This window comes from Aptenodytes patagonicus, chromosome 18, assembly GCF_965638725.1.
Source record: "Aptenodytes patagonicus chromosome 18, bAptPat1.pri.cur, whole genome shotgun sequence".
Classification (NCBI taxonomy): domain Eukaryota; kingdom Metazoa; phylum Chordata; class Aves; order Sphenisciformes; family Spheniscidae; genus Aptenodytes; species Aptenodytes patagonicus.
In genome coordinates, this window is record NC_134966.1 from 9,121,394 (window position 1) to 9,139,365 (window position 17,972).

The 17,972-nt window shown below is 53.9% G+C and overlaps 1 protein-coding gene, 1 long non-coding RNA gene and 1 other non-coding gene across 3 annotated transcripts; 2 read left to right on the forward strand and 1 right to left on the reverse strand.

The window, feature by feature from the left end:
- Positions 1 to 1,009: 1,009 nt before the first annotated feature.
- LOC143168880 (U6atac minor spliceosomal RNA) lies at positions 1,010 to 1,137 on the reverse strand. The gene has a single exon (XR_012996797.1). It is a non-coding gene; the product is annotated as a U6atac minor spliceosomal RNA (small nuclear RNA).
- A 2,745-nt stretch (positions 1,138 to 3,882) lies between these two features.
- On the forward strand, positions 3,883 to 5,820 carry LOC143168695 (uncharacterized). Its single transcript, XM_076355406.1, has 3 exons — positions 3,883 to 4,062; positions 5,290 to 5,430; positions 5,624 to 5,820. Exons 1-3 carry the CDS (start codon positions 3,987 to 3,989, stop codon positions 5,818 to 5,820), a joined length of 414 nt encoding a protein of 137 aa, XP_076211521.1. The 5' UTR covers positions 3,883 to 3,986.
- A 5,917-nt stretch (positions 5,821 to 11,737) lies between these two features.
- On the forward strand, positions 11,738 to 17,425 carry LOC143168752 (uncharacterized). Its single transcript, XR_012996771.1, has 3 exons — positions 11,738 to 11,777; positions 16,596 to 16,786; positions 17,352 to 17,425. It is a non-coding gene; the product is annotated as an uncharacterized LOC143168752 (long non-coding RNA).
- Positions 17,426 to 17,972: the final 547 nt, after the last annotated feature.

Sequence of the window (17,972 nt, forward strand, 5' to 3'; positions counted from 1 at the left end):
AGCAAAAATCCATTTTTTTTTTTGTTATCGACCTCATGTGCTTGATAATAACTGAAAATCAATTACAGTACAAACCTCTCCTCTAGTGGCTGCTCGGAGACTGCCTTGCTTTACCCTTAGAGAAGAAGACAGCTGCAAGACATGAGGTATAGCTTTTCTTTTTAAAATATAAAAATAGAGTTCATGTTGAGCTGGTGCTATAAAATGGCTATTAATAATATCACTGTCTCTTGAGGTTTTTCATTACCCCCAGGAAAGGACACTGTGTCTCTAGACTTGGTGAGCGTCACTGCTGAAATAATCAATTTCTTAACGTCATGATTTTTTTTTTCAGTCTTTTTCTCACAGGCCAGTGAAACTTTTCAGTTGCAAGATGTGGCTGTGCTGCTTTATCCATGTGGAGAAGCTGGTACATGACTCCAGCAAAGCATTTTCACATGGATTCAGCAATGTTTTGTAGCATAGAACTTGCCATGTAACTGCGCGTGTGCGGGTGGCTTTGCTTGCCCAGCTGTGCTATGGCTTTCCCCGTCGTCTGAGTCAAAGAGCTACGATGAAAGGAGATGGTTTCCCCGCTATTGGGAGGAAATCTCTCCAGCAGGGCTATTCTCTTCCCCCAAACTGAAGAGCCCTGGTGTAAAGGATCTTCTAGCTGTCCTTTGTAAAGGTGTTTAAGTCCCTAGTATCCCACCTGGGAATAATGCTGAGGCCTGTCTACTGAGCTATAACTATATCCAGCCTGGCATGTCAGGGGTGGTTTGATGGTCAGGATTAGCTAATGGTGATGACTGGGCTGGCCTGCCCTTCTGTAGCAGGAGAGGCATAGCTTCGCTTGCGTTAGGTGCAGGCTCGTAGGGGTCGCAGCGTGTTGCAACCTGCCGAGGGAAAAAGTTAGCTATCGCCCTGGGGCTCTGCTCTGCTGGGTGCTCTTAGGCTGAGGGAAAAGGAGAAACTGGGTGAAGAGAACCGGAGGGAGCTGGTTTTTTAGGGTTCCCCCCGCCCCCCCCAAAAAAAAACATGGTTAGATGCCACGAAGTAGGTGGCAGTGCCTTAACCGTATGCGTGTTGTACAGGCCACTGGGGCCTCTTCCATCCTTATCAAGGGGAGTGCTAACCTTCTCTCCTTTCATACAACACGGCTCTGCGCCTGCGCCCGCTGCTATTTAAACCTCCATCAAGCTGCTTCTATACAGGATCGAGTGAGAAAAAGTTCGCGTTTTCTTCCTTCTCAGTTTGACATCTCTTTCCGATCCCGATAAGAAATTTTTACTTCCACTCCTCGTTTGAGTAGAAAAACCCTGAAAACCCCGTTAAAACAGCAGAGACGCGCGCTTTTTGCCACCGCTTTAATGTATTCATCACTCTCAGCCAGTCGGAGCGCAGCAGCCCGATCCTCGTCGACTGCCCCCTGCCGTTGGCGCCGAGCCCCCGCCCGCCGTGCACCCCGCCCCGACGAACGGGCGCGCTCCCAATCAGCGGGCGCGTTTACCGGGGGAGGGCGCTTCTGCTTCCGCCTCGCTAATGGCGGCAGGAGCGCCTGGATACCCTGGTTCGAGTCCCGCCTCGGGCGGATGCCGGCCCGGGCCGGGCTGCGGAGCGGAGCCCGGGGCTGCGACCGCCGCCGCTGCCGGTGGGTGGCGGGGCGGGGGGTGGGTGCCGTGCGCTGAGCTCTGCCTCCTGTAGGGATGAGCTCTAAAGCAGGATTTGCAGGCGAACCCGTCTAATCTGCGCAGGCTTTAGCCGTCTTTCTGGGTATCCCGAAGGTTTAAGTGGGAACACGAGTGTACCGGGGGATTTGCTAATCAAATTTTTCTCCGTCAGGGGAGGAAGGCCGTTTCCTAATGTGTTCCCAGTGCCCCTGGGCTGATAAATCTCTCTGAATTGCATCAGACCTAATGACAAGTTAAAAGAACGTACACTGGTTCCAGATGTGGAAGCGGTTGAAGAGGTCGGGGTGTTTTTTTTTTTCCTTTTCTAAAGGACTTTGCCTTCTGCATCCCAAGGGAATGAATAAAACCAAAACAAACATCTGGCTAAATCAGCAGCAGCAGCACCTCAAACCAGCCTCGGGAGCTGGTTCGGGGCCAGGGTGATGTTCCCACCGGGGTTACTCACCCCAGCATCCTGCTGCCGGTCCCACCGATGCCAGGTTTAGTGCACCGTGCTGTCCCTTGGCCCCACCTGCTCTCCCGGGGCTTCCCGCTCGGTTCCCTGCGGGAAGGGCCAGCTGGTGCCCCGTGCCACTCGTGGAGGAGCCGCTTTGCCGGATGAGGCCGTGGAGCCGGGTGCTGCGCCCAGAGGTGTGCACGGCCCCGGACCCACCAGCTGCGCAGAGCTGCTGCATCGCTGCAGCAGAGCCCGGGCTGCTCCTGGCCCCCCCTTCCAGACACCGATGAGTTTATTAAGGGATTAAAAGTTAGTTTCCCCTCCTTATTGAATGCTCTGATTTATGCATGCGTTTAAGTCAATCCCATTTCCTGCATTTTATCCCTTCTCCCCAAGGCTTTCAGGCTTTGCTGTGTTAGACATTTGTTATAATCACATTGTTTTGAGGCAAGCGAGACACCGTGGGTGGTTTAAGTGATTTGAATAAATGAGCTGCATTACTTAGGCACTTCTCCCAGGTGCTAATTGCCCCTCCTGAGCTGTAGATGCCTGTACTTGAACAAGTTTGTGCTGCCTCCCAGTGAAATATTAACAAGCGTGCTTGCTAATGAAGATGCTGTGTGGAGATTAGGTCCAAGCCCCTGCCTGGCCGGGAGCTGTGTCTGGCAGAGGAGGTGCCCGTGGCCTGCCCGGTGGGCTGCGGTGCCCAGAGTGGGGGATTTCAGGTGCTGCTAGCAGGCAGTTGCTGGATGGGCTACATAAGCAGCTTATTTTGTCATTTTAATTTTTTAATCCCATGCATTCAGTCACACTCTCTTATTAGTAAGCATTAGCTCTCTAAGTCCCATTAGCTCCGCTGAGAGCTGGGGCTTTGCTTGTGGGGACAGCGGTGGAGGAGCCAACAGGGGTCTGGGGGCCTGATCCTGCAGCCGGTGACATCCGTGATGCCCCATCACTGACCCACCCAGGCTGTGGGTCTCATCCTGGCCCTGCAGGATCGGAGCCATCATGGCTCCATGATGCTTTCCTCCGCTGCACCCCTGGCCCCCTTCCCAAGCCCCGAGCATCCCCAGCCGGGCTCCCTCCAGAGCCGACGCAAGCCCGAGGCTGGCCCTGTTTGGCCTCTCGCTGCTTTATTAAGGCAACTATATTCTTGTATGCAAATGCATACATTACATTCAAACCCATTTCTGTCTCCTTCAGGTTTTCCCTTTAACCCCACAGCCATCCCCAGGGCTGTACTTTGCTAGAGAGTCTCGAGCTTTGGATTTAAAATTAGTTGACTGCTTCTCTTTAATAAAATTATTCCTGCCCTCTTTAAATAGCACAATATGTCACAGAAAGCCGGTGGGTCCATTCATGAAGATGAGGCAGCTCAGAGAGGAAAAAGAGGAGGAAAAAGAAAAAGTAAACCCACACATCTCCCCAAACCCCTTCTGCCTAATCCAACTGAATTAGAGGATTTCGAAGTGGATTTAAAACTAAATCTTGATTAGGGAGAATTTCTCTCCAAGAGCTGCTGCACGGTAGTATTAATGGGAAGTGATCGTGGACAGAGGAAATAGGACAGAAATAACCGAGGGTAGCACATACGCACTCACGTCTGTGCATGAACTGAAAGAATCGGAGAATTTCTCAAGAGGAAAACGGAGAAATTAAGCATCGACATAACAAGACTGGGCGCCACGGAGCTGGCCGGAGAAGCGGGGAGCGGCCAGATCTCTGCTGCACCCTTTATTCTGGTGGGGGGTTTTGCAGGTGAAAAGCAAGCGGCTTGCACAGCCGGGGGAAGAGCCGGGAGGAGAGGCGGTCTCTGCCCGCTCCCCCAGACGCCGGTGTTCGTCCTCCGAGCCCCGGGCGGGCTCCGGGAGCCGACCCCCATGCTCTCAGGACACATGCCTGGAGGTGCCCACGGGATCCTCTCTCTGATGACGGTGGTGTTTGTCCTCCCAGAGGGTAAGTGCTGCTGTCCCCGAGGTGCGGCGTGTACCCCGTGCTTTGCATCCTCCCTAAAACCTGGTTGTTAAGGTGTGATATATCCTCGGGATGAATTTGGGGGCATTCCCGTCCCAAGCGATGTAGCTGCGTGTTGCCGTGTGTTGGTGGTTTTAGGACGGAGCTAATGTCATCACGTTTTGTACAAAACAAGGGCATGTGGGCAAGGAGCGTGGGCCAGGAGCTGGGATCCCCTCGGCTCCCCTTCCCCGGTCCTGCCGGGGCAGGGACTCTCCTTGCCATGCCCAGCTGTGTGAGGGTGCTCACCCACCTCCCGAAAACCCCATGGGAGCAGATGAGGCTGGGCTCGGGAAGGGCTCCAGGTTGGCATTCAGAGGTGGGGAAAGGCAACGGCAACAGTAAGCGCAACCTGATTTTTGTTGCTGTGATTGATCAACACAGAAATCAGATACTGCGTTTGCCTTAAACTCCGTGGATGATGTGAATGAATATCCTTTGAAGGCTTTTTTGTTTTAAAGAAACCTGAGAAATGGCTTAATTCCCACCCTGGTCTAGGGCAAGCAATTCTCAGACACAGTTGTTGACCCTGCAGGGAAGGACTGAGCTGCCGCCAGTACAAGTGTTCAAAGCTCTGGGGACACACCAATGCCACTGTCCCGGGGTCACAGGCACGTTGGCTCGCAGTTGCTCTGAACGAGGATTTCCCTTCCGAGTTGTTTTCCCTTCTGAGTTGTTTTGCCTCCCTGATAGACCCTGTGATAAAAGCAGGACCACGTTCAGGGAGAAAACCAAACCATGCCGATGAAACCATCCCTCCAGTGTGAATGCCTCCAACACAGGCACAGCTGAAACTGGAGGAATTGGGTGAAACAGGCAAAAGCTGTTTCCAAGAGCGACCAAGCCCTGGCTCAGTGGTGTCTGTGGCTGGGAGGTTTCACCTACTCTTTTCAATCCCTCTTTCAAAGCTCCCTTGTTCCCACTATTTGATCCCAGCTCAAATCTCCAGCTAATCTCTGATTTCGCACTGACCTCTAGTGGGAGTTGCTTTTATATTTTGGGCCCACTGGGTAAACAAGTGGCAGGCGCCTTCGGGCTCTGGCTCAGTGCTTAATGTGGCTTGACGAGGCAGAGAGCGCTGCAAAGCCGTCGTCAGAGAACAGCTAAGAAGTAGTTGAAGTATTTTCCCCCTGGAAAAATCCAATTTTGTTTCATATGGTTCCTGTTTAGTGTTCGGACTCCAGTGTTATGGCTGCAACATCATCGTTGGCACCAAAAACGTGGACATGGGGTGCTCTAACCCAGAGGTGATCACCTGCTCCCACTCCCACCAGGGCTTCAAACACCGATTCTGCATTAAGACAGAGAGCGGTGAGTCTGCCTGGAGGGGCCGGGGGCGCAGGGGGTGCCTGATGAAGCTGGTGATGCTCGCACCCCAAAGCAAGCCTTGCAGCCTTCAAACGGGGCCTGGCCCTGGTGTAAGGCTGGCAGAGCGTCACCCTCCACCCCGGCTGTCACCGCTGTCCCCCTGTCCCTGACGTCCCGCGCTGTGCTTGCTTTACAGTGGTCCTGGGCATCCTGCTGACCAGCGGCTGTGCCACCTCCCGTCACTGCCAGCAGCAGGAGCTGCCGGGGGTCCGCATCCACTGCTGCGACACAGACCTCTGCAACAGCTCCCCCAGAGCCCCCCGGCCGCCCCCCGGCCTCGCTGGCAGCTGCCTCCTGCTGCCCTGCCTCCTTGCTGCCCTGCTCCTCTCCTGAGCCCCCCAGGGCTGGGGGGGGGGCCGTGGGACCCTCGCGGGGGGGTGAGGACTGGGAGCAGGGATGCCCCCATCCCTGCTCTTACAGGTGGGGCAGGACGCCCTCCTCTCCCCTCTCCTCAACAAAAGGTGCCGAATGCTTCACCCTGGAAAGGTTTCAGTGATGCCCAGGCGGCGGGGCTGCATCCCGGGGAGGATGGGGGACATTTCTCCGGGCTCGGGGTGTGTGTGTGTGTGTGTGGGGGGGGGGGAGGCTGGGGGTACCCGCACCAGCCTGGGGCGGGGGGGGGGGAGCGCAGGGTCAGGGGTACCCGCGGCCACCCGTGGGGGCTCTGCCCGTGTCCCCGCGGGGCGCCGGGCGGGCGGCCGAGCCCGGCTCTTCCCACGAGAGGGCAACCTCGGCCCTCGCTCCGCCGCCCGGGAGCCCCGGCCCGCCCAGGTGGGCTTCGGGGTGCGGGGATGGAGCACCCCCCCCCCCCCCCCCGCAGGGCAGTACCTCCGGCGGGGGTCCCGTGGGATGGGTGGGCGATGGGGTTGGGGAACAGGGTGCCCCGCGTGAAACGAACAGGTTTTTCAGCCGTTAGCCCAACCGAAAAGAGGCCAAACGGGAGCTTTAAGACAAGAATCTCATCCCATACAGATCGGAGGCTAAAAGTGGCTTGTTCAAGGTCATCGCGAGGGTTTGTGGTGGAGCTGGGAATTAAATGCATATGTCTCAAGATCCAGCCTTGCGCTTTTATCACCAGGGAAACAGCATAAACCTCACTGGTGAGAAATGAATGAAATATTTTTATTCTAATTTTTTTTTTAAAGATAAAAAAAGAATAATGCAAAAGACCTTTTCCATGCAAAACATCAGCTTTTGATGACATTTGTCAGATGTATGTCAGAAAACAAGTCAAAACTCTACTAAAAATATTACCTGAGGCACCTTTCCAGCAGAAGCACCTTGGGGCTGATAGAAAACATTTTCAGATTCTGAAGCTTCAAAATAAAAGGAAATCAGAAAACAAATCCTGTGAAAATGACAAGAACGGCAACACTAACCAATTCCCCCTCTTTCCCCTTAAAATGTTCCTTATGATTTTCAGGGGAGCAAGAAACATTTCCTTGGCAGCTGGAGTTATTCCCACTACTGGTTATTTAGCTGCCTGGATGAGTGCTGTGCTGAGCTCTTGCAACAAAACCTCCACGGCATCAGCCCGCTCCGATACAAATTCCCATTTATCTGCCAAGGCTGGAGACGGGCTTCCAGCGGAGGGGACAGAGCTGGTGGCCGGGGGGGTCCCGATGTGGCGTGGGCCACCTTGCCACCCAGCAGCATCCTGAGGAGAAGCGAGGGGCGAGGAGCTGCCGTGGTCCCCTCCATCATGGTCCCCTCCGCCGCGGTCCCCGGCCGCCCGCATGCCTCCAACTGGTGATGCCGCTGGCCCCGCTCTGCCCCCCTTGCCCGGCTTGAGTCATCCATCTTGCGCTGTGTAAGAGGCCTGTTGCAATTAAGTAGGCTGAAGTGCTCCTGAACTCTTTAACCTTTGCCCTGGGATTGCTCCTTTTGCCCCGGGGCTGTGGATCAGCTCCATTGCACTCTCCAAACAGCGCCTGCTACTTAGCTGACATTTCTTTCTCCTGCTGGATCCTATTAGCACCCTGAGGTTGAAAATGCTACTTTGGAGTGTTGTAAGGAATGTGATTTATACTGGAAAGTAGTGGCAATCTATCTTTCCCTATACACACACTACACATGAGGCTGGAGAGCTAAATCCACATCGCCTGAACAAACAGCAACTGGGATAATTGTTGAGGAGGCTTCGGACACCTAGCAGGGAGAGGAGACTCGGTGGGACGGCACAAGCAGGGCAGGCCCTGGGGCCAGGGGACTCCGAGCTCGGGGCAGGCAGCCCACGGCGGGGCTGCGCGGGAAACCTGCTCCCCATTGGGATCCCATCCCCGCACCAGCGCAAACTGGTGCTGGACACTGCTGGTTTCCAGGCAGTGCTGAAGGCCTGGCTGGGAGCTGCCTGGGCTGTTTGCAAGGGCTCTGGTCGTGGGGTCCATCATGTACTTCTTCACCCTTTTCCTTGCCTGTTGGTTTCTTGTCAAGGGAAGACCAGAGCTGAGCAGAATTTGCACTGGTTTGCCTGCACGTGAGTAGGTATCATAGATAACGCAATATGCATGGGAGGCAGATGAAAATAAGAATTGAATGGTGCCTGAAGGAGGGCTGATTAGCCTTTATCTGATATGACACACTAACCACTGAGGCTCCTTGCTGGAATACCGGGTTAAAATCTCCACAGTGTCAAATTTCATCCTCCTGAGCAAAGAGACACTTTCCATAGCGTTTGTGTGAATCTTCTGGATAAGCCCTGGAGACTGAAACTGTCTCAGCTTCATGTGGGCATTAAAAGTCCCACCCACGTGTTTAAAAAAAGCCCCAAACCCAGAAACGCAAAAGCTGACATTTACTCTAAAATGTCTTCTTCCTGCATCGCTGCATGGCATCCCGTGTGAGCGGCGCCTCCTCCCTCCTCGCCGGAGCTGGCTGCATTTTAGCAGTGCTGTGGGCATCCTCGTGGGCATTCACACGAAGGGCCCAGCTGAAAGCCAAGAGATTATTTTGCACATGTGAAAGTGTGCGCACGCACACACACACACACACACAGAGACACTAGCACAGTGCTTTCCGGGAGAAAAACCAACTACAAAAAAACCACCAATCCTAAGCAGCCTCTATGTCAAAAGCCCTTTTATAAAAGCCTCGGTAGCTGAAGAATTGCCATTGTTTCAGTCTCCAGTGAGTGCTAGTCTTAAAATATTTCCAGCTCAGAGCAGGCTTTGACATTCTGCCCAGACCCAGGAGAGGGAACAAACATGAGTTCAGAAATGTTTCTACAAGGCACAGATCCTTCTTCTTTTTGGAGAATCAAGTTCAGCATCTCGCGTCCCGTGGCTATGTCCCCCCCAAAGTGGGGGAAACACCCCAAAACGCCCCCAAAAACAGGGAGGTGGGGACTTCTCGGGGGCTCCCCGTAAGGCAAGGAGAGTTGGCCTGGCTTTCACGCCAAGGCACCAGGCTTTGCTTTTCTTGCTGGTTACTCAGCCTTTCCCTCATGAATAGCAAAACCATTTCCACCCCCCCGGCCCCCCCCCCCCCCCGAACTCCGGCACTCCAGGCCGCTCTTGCTCCAATGCCGACGGCTGTGCAAACCTAACTCCCCACCCCGCTGGATGCCGGCGGATGGTCTAAAAGCGCAGGCTGTTTAGACCCTGGCAATCAAAGGAGGCAGAAAGTATGCAGTGGTATTCATCTCCCTTAGCCTTTTTTGTGTGTTCACCGGTGATCCTGGGTGTGACAGAGTGCAAATTCGGGAGGAGGAAGCTCTCAATGCTTCACTTTCTCCATCGCTGCCTGCAGGAAGGGCATGCGAGGGATGGACCACGGCACACGCACCCACCGCAGCACTTGCTCCGTGTGGTGGTGGGAGCTGGGGTAGGAGGACCTCGGGACAGGGCTGTCCTTGGGACTTGCCTTGCTGGGGAGTCACAGCACAGCTCTTTGGCCAGCATTCATGTTTTCTCACCCTTTCCCTTTCCATAACGTAATATGAGGACGACAGGAGCCAAAAGGTACGTTACTGGCTCAGCTACACTTTTGCAGACCAAGGTCATCCCCACCTTCTTGCAAACGACTTTTTGGCACAAAAGTGCAGAAAACTGTCAGAGGTCTGCAGGCAATCGGGAACGGTCTGGCTGCTCCGGGGTCTGCGTGCAGCCCTGATGCCCAGGGCTGCCTCGGGAGCACTGCTGAGAGGCTGCGTGCTCCGGAGAGCAGGAGCTAACGTGTGCTTATCTCTGCTGCGAGCACGTTGGATAAAGGGCAATGTTTACCCAGGAACAATGTGGGGTTAACATTTAGTAAGTCCTTGTGCAACTCTTTATAGAGAGGCAGTGAGGACAAATAAACATCTCTTAAAATACAGTCAGTACTCAGGCTCGCTGTTTAATTCATTCTCCGGAAATGCATGTTGTTTATAGCCATTCATTGCAGGAGCTCGGAACAGCAGGGGTTTGATCCACTCCAAATTTCAGGCAAAATAATATGATCCTCGTTCTTGTCTTGTTTGTTCCTAGGAGAGAACACAAGGTCAAATCTTCAGCTAGTGCAAAGTTTGCTCTAAACTAATGAATATTTTTTATTTGAGAAAGTTTCTCCTCTGCTTGCTCGCTCTCTCTCTTTCACCGTGCCTCCCCCTCCCTCCAGCTAGCGAGCCCAGGAGGAGCCCAAGTTCCCAGAGGGTTTGGGTTTCCTCCTTGAGTGATAAAGGCTTCTGGGGGACAATCAAAGCTGGGTGGCCAAAACCAGAGGTCCCAGGCTTGAAGGTTAGGATGTTGCTCTCTTATCTGCTCCCCTCCCATGGAGAGACAAGCAGGGGAGCAACCACGCATGGGACATCCAGCTCCTTCCTCCCCTGGGGCTGCCCAGCCTGCCCCGGGGCATGCTGCGGTGGGCCCCAGCAGAGAAATCCCCCCCTTCTTTGGGAGCTGGTTCAGCCCCATCCGTTTCACACAGCCGAGAGGGAGCAGTGCCAGCCGTATTGACAGAAAAAACATGAACTGGGTCATGTTGCCCGTTCCCCTCCCAGCGCAGAGCTCTCCTCAAGCACAGACAAACAGGGAGCGTGTTGCTCAGGGGGATGTACAGGGCACAGCATCCGTACTGGTCCAGGAGCTGCACACACGCTGGCTTTGCTCAAATGAGCCCAAAGCCTCAAAAAAATGTTCTTCTTCTCCAGGACGAGCGCCAAGACTGCCCTCTGCCAAGGGCTGGGCATCGGGGGCGTTGAATGGAGGGAGAAGGGGGGATCCTTGTTCATTTTAATAACCTCATGACAGTGCCGGAGCCAGCGATGTGCCTGACCTACATACAGCCCAGAACTCTCTGAACACAACTGATCCATTGGCAAGAGAGCAAACGCAGTGGTGGGGGGGGAGGACCTGCCCCGCTGTACCCAACCGGCATCACCCCCTGGTCAGCCGGGAGCCAGCAGCGCCGTGGCCGTGTCGCAGTGTCTGACCGCCGGGATGAAGGCACGTGGCAGCAGCTTGTCCTCCATCCTGGGCACCATGTGCCTCCCGCAGCCCCAGCATCCCTGCCCTGTACCCTCCACGCTTGACAGCCCCAGCACAGAGCAACATAGACCCGTGGACATCTATTTTGGGATGTTCTCCTACGGCAGACTTTCCTTTTGCGTAACTGGCTTCTGGTAGGGAAAAGCGTTGGTTTGTGTGTGCCCCTGGGACACCCCTAAGTAATGCACGCCAGGTTTTGGCTGCTATTAAGTCAAAAGGTGTGCTCTTTGGCTCAGAAGCTAGATTCACATCTCCTTACAGAGCCTGCTAATGGATCATCAGTGGATTCGAGTGTCCTTCCTCCCCAGTTGTCTGGTTTATCCAGCCTGGCAACACACCCTTAAGCCTTTTCCTTTGACTCCGTTGTTTTAGCATCTTACACCCTTGGGCCGCTCTCGCCGACCTCACAGGTTCTGTTGCAAAGGACGGATGGTGGATATTTCTGTCATAGTTTGCTCTTTTCTGACCTTCAGCAGAGGTGGTTGGGAGGGTGGCAGGAATATAATGGCAAACAAGGGGAGGAAAGGGAAGACACTACAGTGCCAGGTGATTTTTTTTTTTCCCCAAGTCCCCAAATTCTCACTAATTAAGAGCTAGGGGGAATAAAAATACCATCTGGAGACACAGTGGGCCTAACCCTGTAGTCTGCCTCTCCCCAGGCATGTGGACACAAAATCACTCGCCTGACTGCTGGTGGCATTAGCCAGTGGGTGTTGACCCGGGGGAGGACGGATGAACACCCACAGCGAGAGACTACGGCATGGGCAGCAGCATGGAGGAGGGTGGAGAGAGGTGGGTCATGGGCAAGAGGATGCGTCCTCGCAGCGGGTAAGTCTTTTGGGACAAAAGCCAGGTCTTCTGGGTGTCGGTGTCATATCCCTCCCCTTGGGTTATATCTTCTCTGTTAGTGCTACCTACACGGAGCAGCAGACTTTATCTCTGACAGTAATTACAGAGCTCGTTAAACACAGAAAACCAAACCCTGGTGCAGAATAAGCAAAAGTAAGGCAAATTAAAAGGTGGGCAGAGTCTGGCATTGCCGCTTCCCGGCGTCGTCACTTTGCTCCCGGGGAAGCGCTGTGCCAAGTTTCAGTTTTACACAGCAGAAACGAATCACGGCAAATTGCTGACGGAGCCTCTGCCGCCGTCAAACACCAACTGCTTCGGTATAAAGGGAAAGTGCTGCTGGCCCCCGCTCCTGCCGTCTGCGCACAAGGCTGCTAATTAGTAAATAAGGGATAATCCGATCAATTAAGTGCTCAGCCTGGAGGCTGGAGAGGAGGGCACACCTCTGCCGGCGAGGCGGCTGGGAAGGGATGGCTGTGCGGGGTCGGCGTGGGGCTCGGGGCAGCTCTGGGCTGGTAGGAGCTGCCGGGGGTCTCTGCCACAGGATCCTCCTTGAAACCCAAGCAAGCGATGCCTCTCTCACCGAACAGTTCTCCCTCTCCGGTGAACGTGTGGTTAATTGGGATGCCGTGAATTTGGACCATGGGATGGATGCTCAGTGTGTCCCGTGTTCCCTGAGGCGCGCTGGGCTCTCCTCCGGCGGGCAGGCGCGATGCTGGGGGTGGTTACCGTGAGGCAGAGAGGTTTTTATGCCCTGACTGCATGGGCAGGCTCCATCCCTCCTCCGGCCATCCCTCCAGGGATGGAGGGGCTGGAGCCTGCCCAGACCGTGCCCTGTCCTCACCCCCTAAGTGATCCCAGTGTCACCACAGCCGGTAAATAGCGGCTGCCCGCACTGGTGGGGTCTGGCACCTCGTCGGCGAGCGAGGCAAAGGCAAGCTGCAGGAATCGCTGACTATTTCCAGACTTGCAAATTCAACCTCAGGAGAGCAGCAAAAGGAAATTAAATGCTCACTCGATGATGGCAAGTAGGGCTCTCCCGGGGCTTTGCAGCAGCTGGGGCAGCTCACCTGCGGAGCCCAGGCCAGGGGGACCCAGCCATGGGTCCCGCTCCTGCTGCCATCCCCGTGCCAGCCCCCCCAGGCAGCCCTGAGCCCCCACGGCTCAGCCCTCTCCCGGCAGATCCCTCGTACCCGGGTTTTTCTGAGCATCCCTTGCTGCTTCCCCTCAGCTGGCTTTGGCACTATTAAAATGTTTTCCACCAGCACCGATTTCAATTACACGTTTTTAAAAAGTCATTAAAGAGAATTCCCCGTGAAATTACTTTTATTTCCCGCCTCTCTTCCCTGCCTCCCCGCCCCTCCGTCTACTTCCAAACTAATGAGATTAATTGAAAACTACAAACACCTTCCAAGGGCCCAAGGCAAATGCAATGTCAAACAAATGTAACTCTTGCCGAGCTGTGCAGGATCGCATCGATCCTCCCTCCTGCTCGCCCCTTCAGAGCATCCCTCCCAACAAGGGGCTGCATTTTGCAGTCTCGGAAGGTGCCCCCGTTTTGAAACCTTTGATATTTTTTTCTCCTCCTTTGAGGAAGGAAGAAGAAAGTGCCTGAGGAATGAGAGCTGTCAGATGCAATAATGTGAAATTTTACTTTTGGCTGGCAGGCAGAGGGGGGGTCTCTCCGGCCTGTGGCGTTAACTGGGGAGGTTGAAACAGGGAAGCAGGGAGGAATATTAGAAAAGTTACTCTGCTTTCTCTCAGCCCCTAGGTAGGAAAAGAAAAATAAAATCCCCCAAACCCAATAACCTGCAAACCAAACCCGACAATAGCCCTATTCACCTCCCAGGCTTTTATCCACTCCCAGTGTTTGATTCCTCCCATCCTGGCGCTGGGTTAATCAATAGAACAAATCTCCGGCGCGTCGCACCTCTCCTGGCCCCCACGGGCTCCTCCAGGATTAATTAAAGCAAACAGCCATTTGCAGGGCTGCACGCCTCGGAACACAGCACACTTTTTCAGGCTGCCTTGCTACCGCCCGCTCAGGATAAATTAAGGAGAGGGAACAATACGGGAGATTTGTTACTTGGTGGAGCAACCACTCAGTGTCACCTTCCCTCCGGCGCTGCTTTAAGCAGGGCGAAGGAAAACCTCGAATAAAGGCCCAAACCTTGCTGAATTACATGGGATCATACATTTATAATATATATACACACACAGCGGGGAGGAAGACGGCGACAACAGTTTTGGAATTGGAGAAAACAGATTTATTTGCATGGAACAACCCCCAAAGCCCAGTTTGTGCAAACACACGGGCGCTGATGGTGGCAGAGATAATTAAAGCTGCAGAACGGACTCGCTCCTTTGCCGTGATGACTTTAGCTTCACTTACAGCTCGTATGTGCTGCCAGCCCCTCTCCTCGCAGGGGCGTGGATGGATTTCGGTGGGACCGCAGGGAAGATGCTGTGAGATGCCCACGGAGGGTCCGGCGAGTCACCCCCTTGTAAGAGCGCGGGGTGCCTGGTACCGGAGGGTGCATGGTGAGCAACGAGCATCGCACCGGCCCGGCGCAGGCAGGGGCAGGGGACCAGGGCAGCCACGGGATGACCTGCCCTGCTGCCGATGCAACAGCTAGGCCAAAAAAGACCACAGCGGATCCAGTCCCTGGCACCCTCTGACAAGTCAAAACCCTCCAGTTTATTAAAGATACATTCCTACGCTAATAAAAGACGCGTTGTCTGGTGGTGGAGAGGCTGCAGGATGTTATGGTTGGAATGTTCCTCGGCCCTTGTGTAATTAAAAGCCCCACCAGCTGTGGATCTGCGAGAAGCTGTTCCCCCCCCCCCCCCCGACAGACAGACTTGATGTTTTCTGTGATCTCCATGATGTCACCAGCTCCCCTTTGATGTGTGCAACCGAGGAACTGCCGAGGCTCACGACTCCAGAGGGATATTTGTCTGAGTATTGCTCATTAGATGACCCAGTAGGATGGAGGCAAGATTAATTACAGAAAGGAAGAGATCCCTACATCCATATTCATTAGCGCATTAGGGCTCGGTGGCCATTGTGGTGAGCCAAATGCAAAAATAATAATAGGACAAAGTCACTTCCCTGAAGATTTCAATAATGGGACAAAAGGATGGATTGTTTTCCCCATTTCATGTGGGGAGGATGGAGACGCAGAGCAATTAAAGGCCTGCCTTAACATAATAAAGCAGACTGTCCCACAAGGGGTGTGCAGTGGAGCCAGACCCGGAGCAGATCCCTCCTGATCCCCCCTCGTGCTTTCACATTTGTGTAACACAATGAAACCACAAATTTGCAGTGGTTTCCTTACGCAAGTCCTCCTCTTGGTCTGGCTGGTGGCAAGTAACGTTGCAGGGGTGGCCAGGGGTACTTAGAGCAGCGATGCTGAACGCTGCCGCAGCCGGCAATGATGTACCAGCCCTTGAGGTTTGTGGGGCATGAATGAACTGAGGTCTGAGCAAATGGCCTCAGGAATTCAGCCCTCCTCGTGCTGAGTCTTCTGACTCCGCAGCATACAAACAAACCTCCTAAAACCACTGGAAAACACTTTGTTCCTGTTCTCTTTCTGACACCCTCGCTCCCGTCACCACGTTACATGCTGGAGACAAAAGGCTCTCCCATGGCACAGCTCGGATGCTCCCCAGGGACCGCTGGCCCTTCTCTAGTGACCAGGATTTTCCAGAGACACAAAAAGCTGGGGGCAAAATCCTGCTGCCCGTTGTAATAACAGAAAGGAACATATTTTATGCAAGCCCTCAGATGTGTCCTCTTTGGACTCGGGGGGTCCACGGAAGACGGCTGGAGCCCATCCTTCTGCCCAGGCTTGGACCGCCGCGCTGGTGGCTGCCGAGTTGTTATTCTGGGTTAGATGAAAACCAGCCCCATTCCAGTGGAGAGGGCACAGCGCAGGTTGTAGGAACAGCATGTCCCCTCCGCTCACACCCTGGCTGCTTGCTGGGGCGAATGCTGGTCCCAAGCCTCTGAGTGAACATTTCTGCAGGTATTTACCCTGCGAGCAGCCCAGAACTGGATTAAGGTAAGGTGAGCGCTGGGACGATGTGGAAATGCCTGTCAGGCCTACAAACCTGCAGGGCAAATTAAGCAATCATGTTCCCAGGACATGCATAAAAAATAAGTAAAAAACACTATTAATCCATAGCAACAAAAGGAGATAGGATGGCAACAGCAGCAACTGCTGCAAAATGAAACAGTAACAAGAAGAGAGGAGGGGAGGGGACAGAGAAAATAAAGCCCTGCTCTGTCCTTCAGGGGTTTTTAAGGTAAAGTGGGATGTTGCATCCCGGGTCGGTGGGAGTTAGTACACGGACTGGGTGCTGATGCGAGGGGCTGGCTGTGTGCTCCTGCCTCGACCTGTGCACGGCTCTGCTCGGGTCCTGGAGGATCCTGGGGTGCCAGGTTTGGCCTCCGGAGCCGGGAAGGGGCCGCAGCGAGGCACCAGCCGTGGCACGGGGCGGTGGCGACGGCATTTCCCAGGCTGACTGCTGTGGTTCTCTGGGGGTGCCTGGGCCTGTGCTCGGGCTGAGAAAGGTCCCAGCTCGTGACGGTCGCCAGCGGAGCAGGGCTGGGAGCTGAGGATACCAAACCCATCGTGGTTTTTTTTTTTTTCCCCCTAATTGCTGTTGAGAAAATTAAAACAAAAAATGGCCAGCACAGGAGGAGCGGTCCTCAATAGCAGCTCACAATCGATTTACAAAGATGAGCTGCTCGTGGCCGTTGGCACTGCAGAAGAAAAAGAGACTTTCACCCCTTAGGACTGATGTGCTGTGGACTTGCTGAATTAAATAACTGAGCCCAGGAGCGGAGCTACACCTCAGAGGCAGCCCTGCTGTGCTCCCACCCTCCAACGTGATGCTTTCGGCTCCGATGAGGGCAAGCCCCCCAAGAAACAAAACTGGGATAAACTCGGCATCAAAACAAGGCTCAAACCCTGTTTTGAACCCAGGTAATGCTCTGCTGTGGGTGCGTAGGAAGAGCGTGATGGAAATAAGACCTAATGGGTGTTAATTTGAAGTGGCAAGTTTGTGAGTCAGGCGGGGGGGGGGGTGCAGGGGGAGGAGTGGGCAGGCGGCACGATGCAGGGATGAGAAGTGTTGCTGCTGCTGCTGCTGCGTGCTAAAAGGGGTTACGTACACTTTTGGCACGGCAGGCCAGGCCGAGAGCACCGCAGCGATGTTAGGTGGGCTTGGGATTTGGAAAGAGAAAGGGAGCTGCATGGAGAGTAGAGAGGGGATTGCATAAAGCTGAGTTACAGGCAACTTGGCTTTATCGGAACCCACGTTCAATGGATCGTTGTTAAAAGGAGGAGATTTTCCGTGCTGTGAGAGCCAAAGCAAATACAGTGAAACTTAATTAAATGCCTGCCTGCTAAAATAATAATTTTTTTATGAATTGAGGAAGGTAAAGTACAATGAAAGATAGACCTGATAAAGGGACAATGATTCTCCAGCGTGCCTGGCAGAAGTGCACAGATAAAGAGCACAATAAAGCAGGTTTTTTTGGTGGGGAAGGTTCTCCACTTTTTCTCTCATACAGGTCCATGTGTAGGATGCCCTCCACGGCTGTGCTGGCTGCCAAAGCCCTCGTGTGCTGCCTGTCTCCATCAGAAAACACAAAACATGAACGTACACTCCAGTGCTGCTCTACACAGCTCAAGGAACGGTATTGTCTGAATTACTGGCAGTGAGTGGAAATACTAATGCTTGTCCAGAGGAAAGAGAAGGAATGGGGAAAAAAAATCTGTGAATAACGGCAATTTTAATTCTGCTCGTGCTTGCTGGGGCTGGGGAGACGGGAGGCACCTCATCTGGTGGGCCTGGGGCCACTTCTGCACTCCGAGAACTTGTTCAGTGGGGCTCTGGACAGAAAAAAATGTCAGCTGGAAGAAAGCCCTTCCAAATAAGAAGTGAATGGTAATATCATCATCATACAAAGAACCCGGGAGAATCGTTTCGAGAGGGAAAGCTGGAAAAAAAAAGAAAAAAAAAAAAAAGAGGTCTTGAACCATGCACCTGCAGGACCTGCTGCCCGCGAGCGTGCGGAGCACAGCCGGAGCGCTTGCTCCCAGGTCTGCAAAAAATGCAGACTTAGAGGCTAGGCAGAGATTTCTTTTGAAAGCCTCTCTCTAAATG

Coding starts and splice junctions, on each gene's coding strand:
- LOC143168695 (XM_076355406.1), top strand. CDS start 3,987: ATGCTCTCAGGACACATGCCTGGAGGTGCCCACGGGATCCTCTCTCTG. Junction 4,063..5,289: donor GGTGTTTGTCCTCCCAGAGG/GTAAGTGCTGCT, acceptor GTTCCTGTTTAG/TGTTCGGACTCCAGTGTTAT. Junction 5,431..5,623: donor CTGCATTAAGACAGAGAGCG/GTGAGTCTGCCT, acceptor CTTGCTTTACAG/TGGTCCTGGGCATCCTGCTG.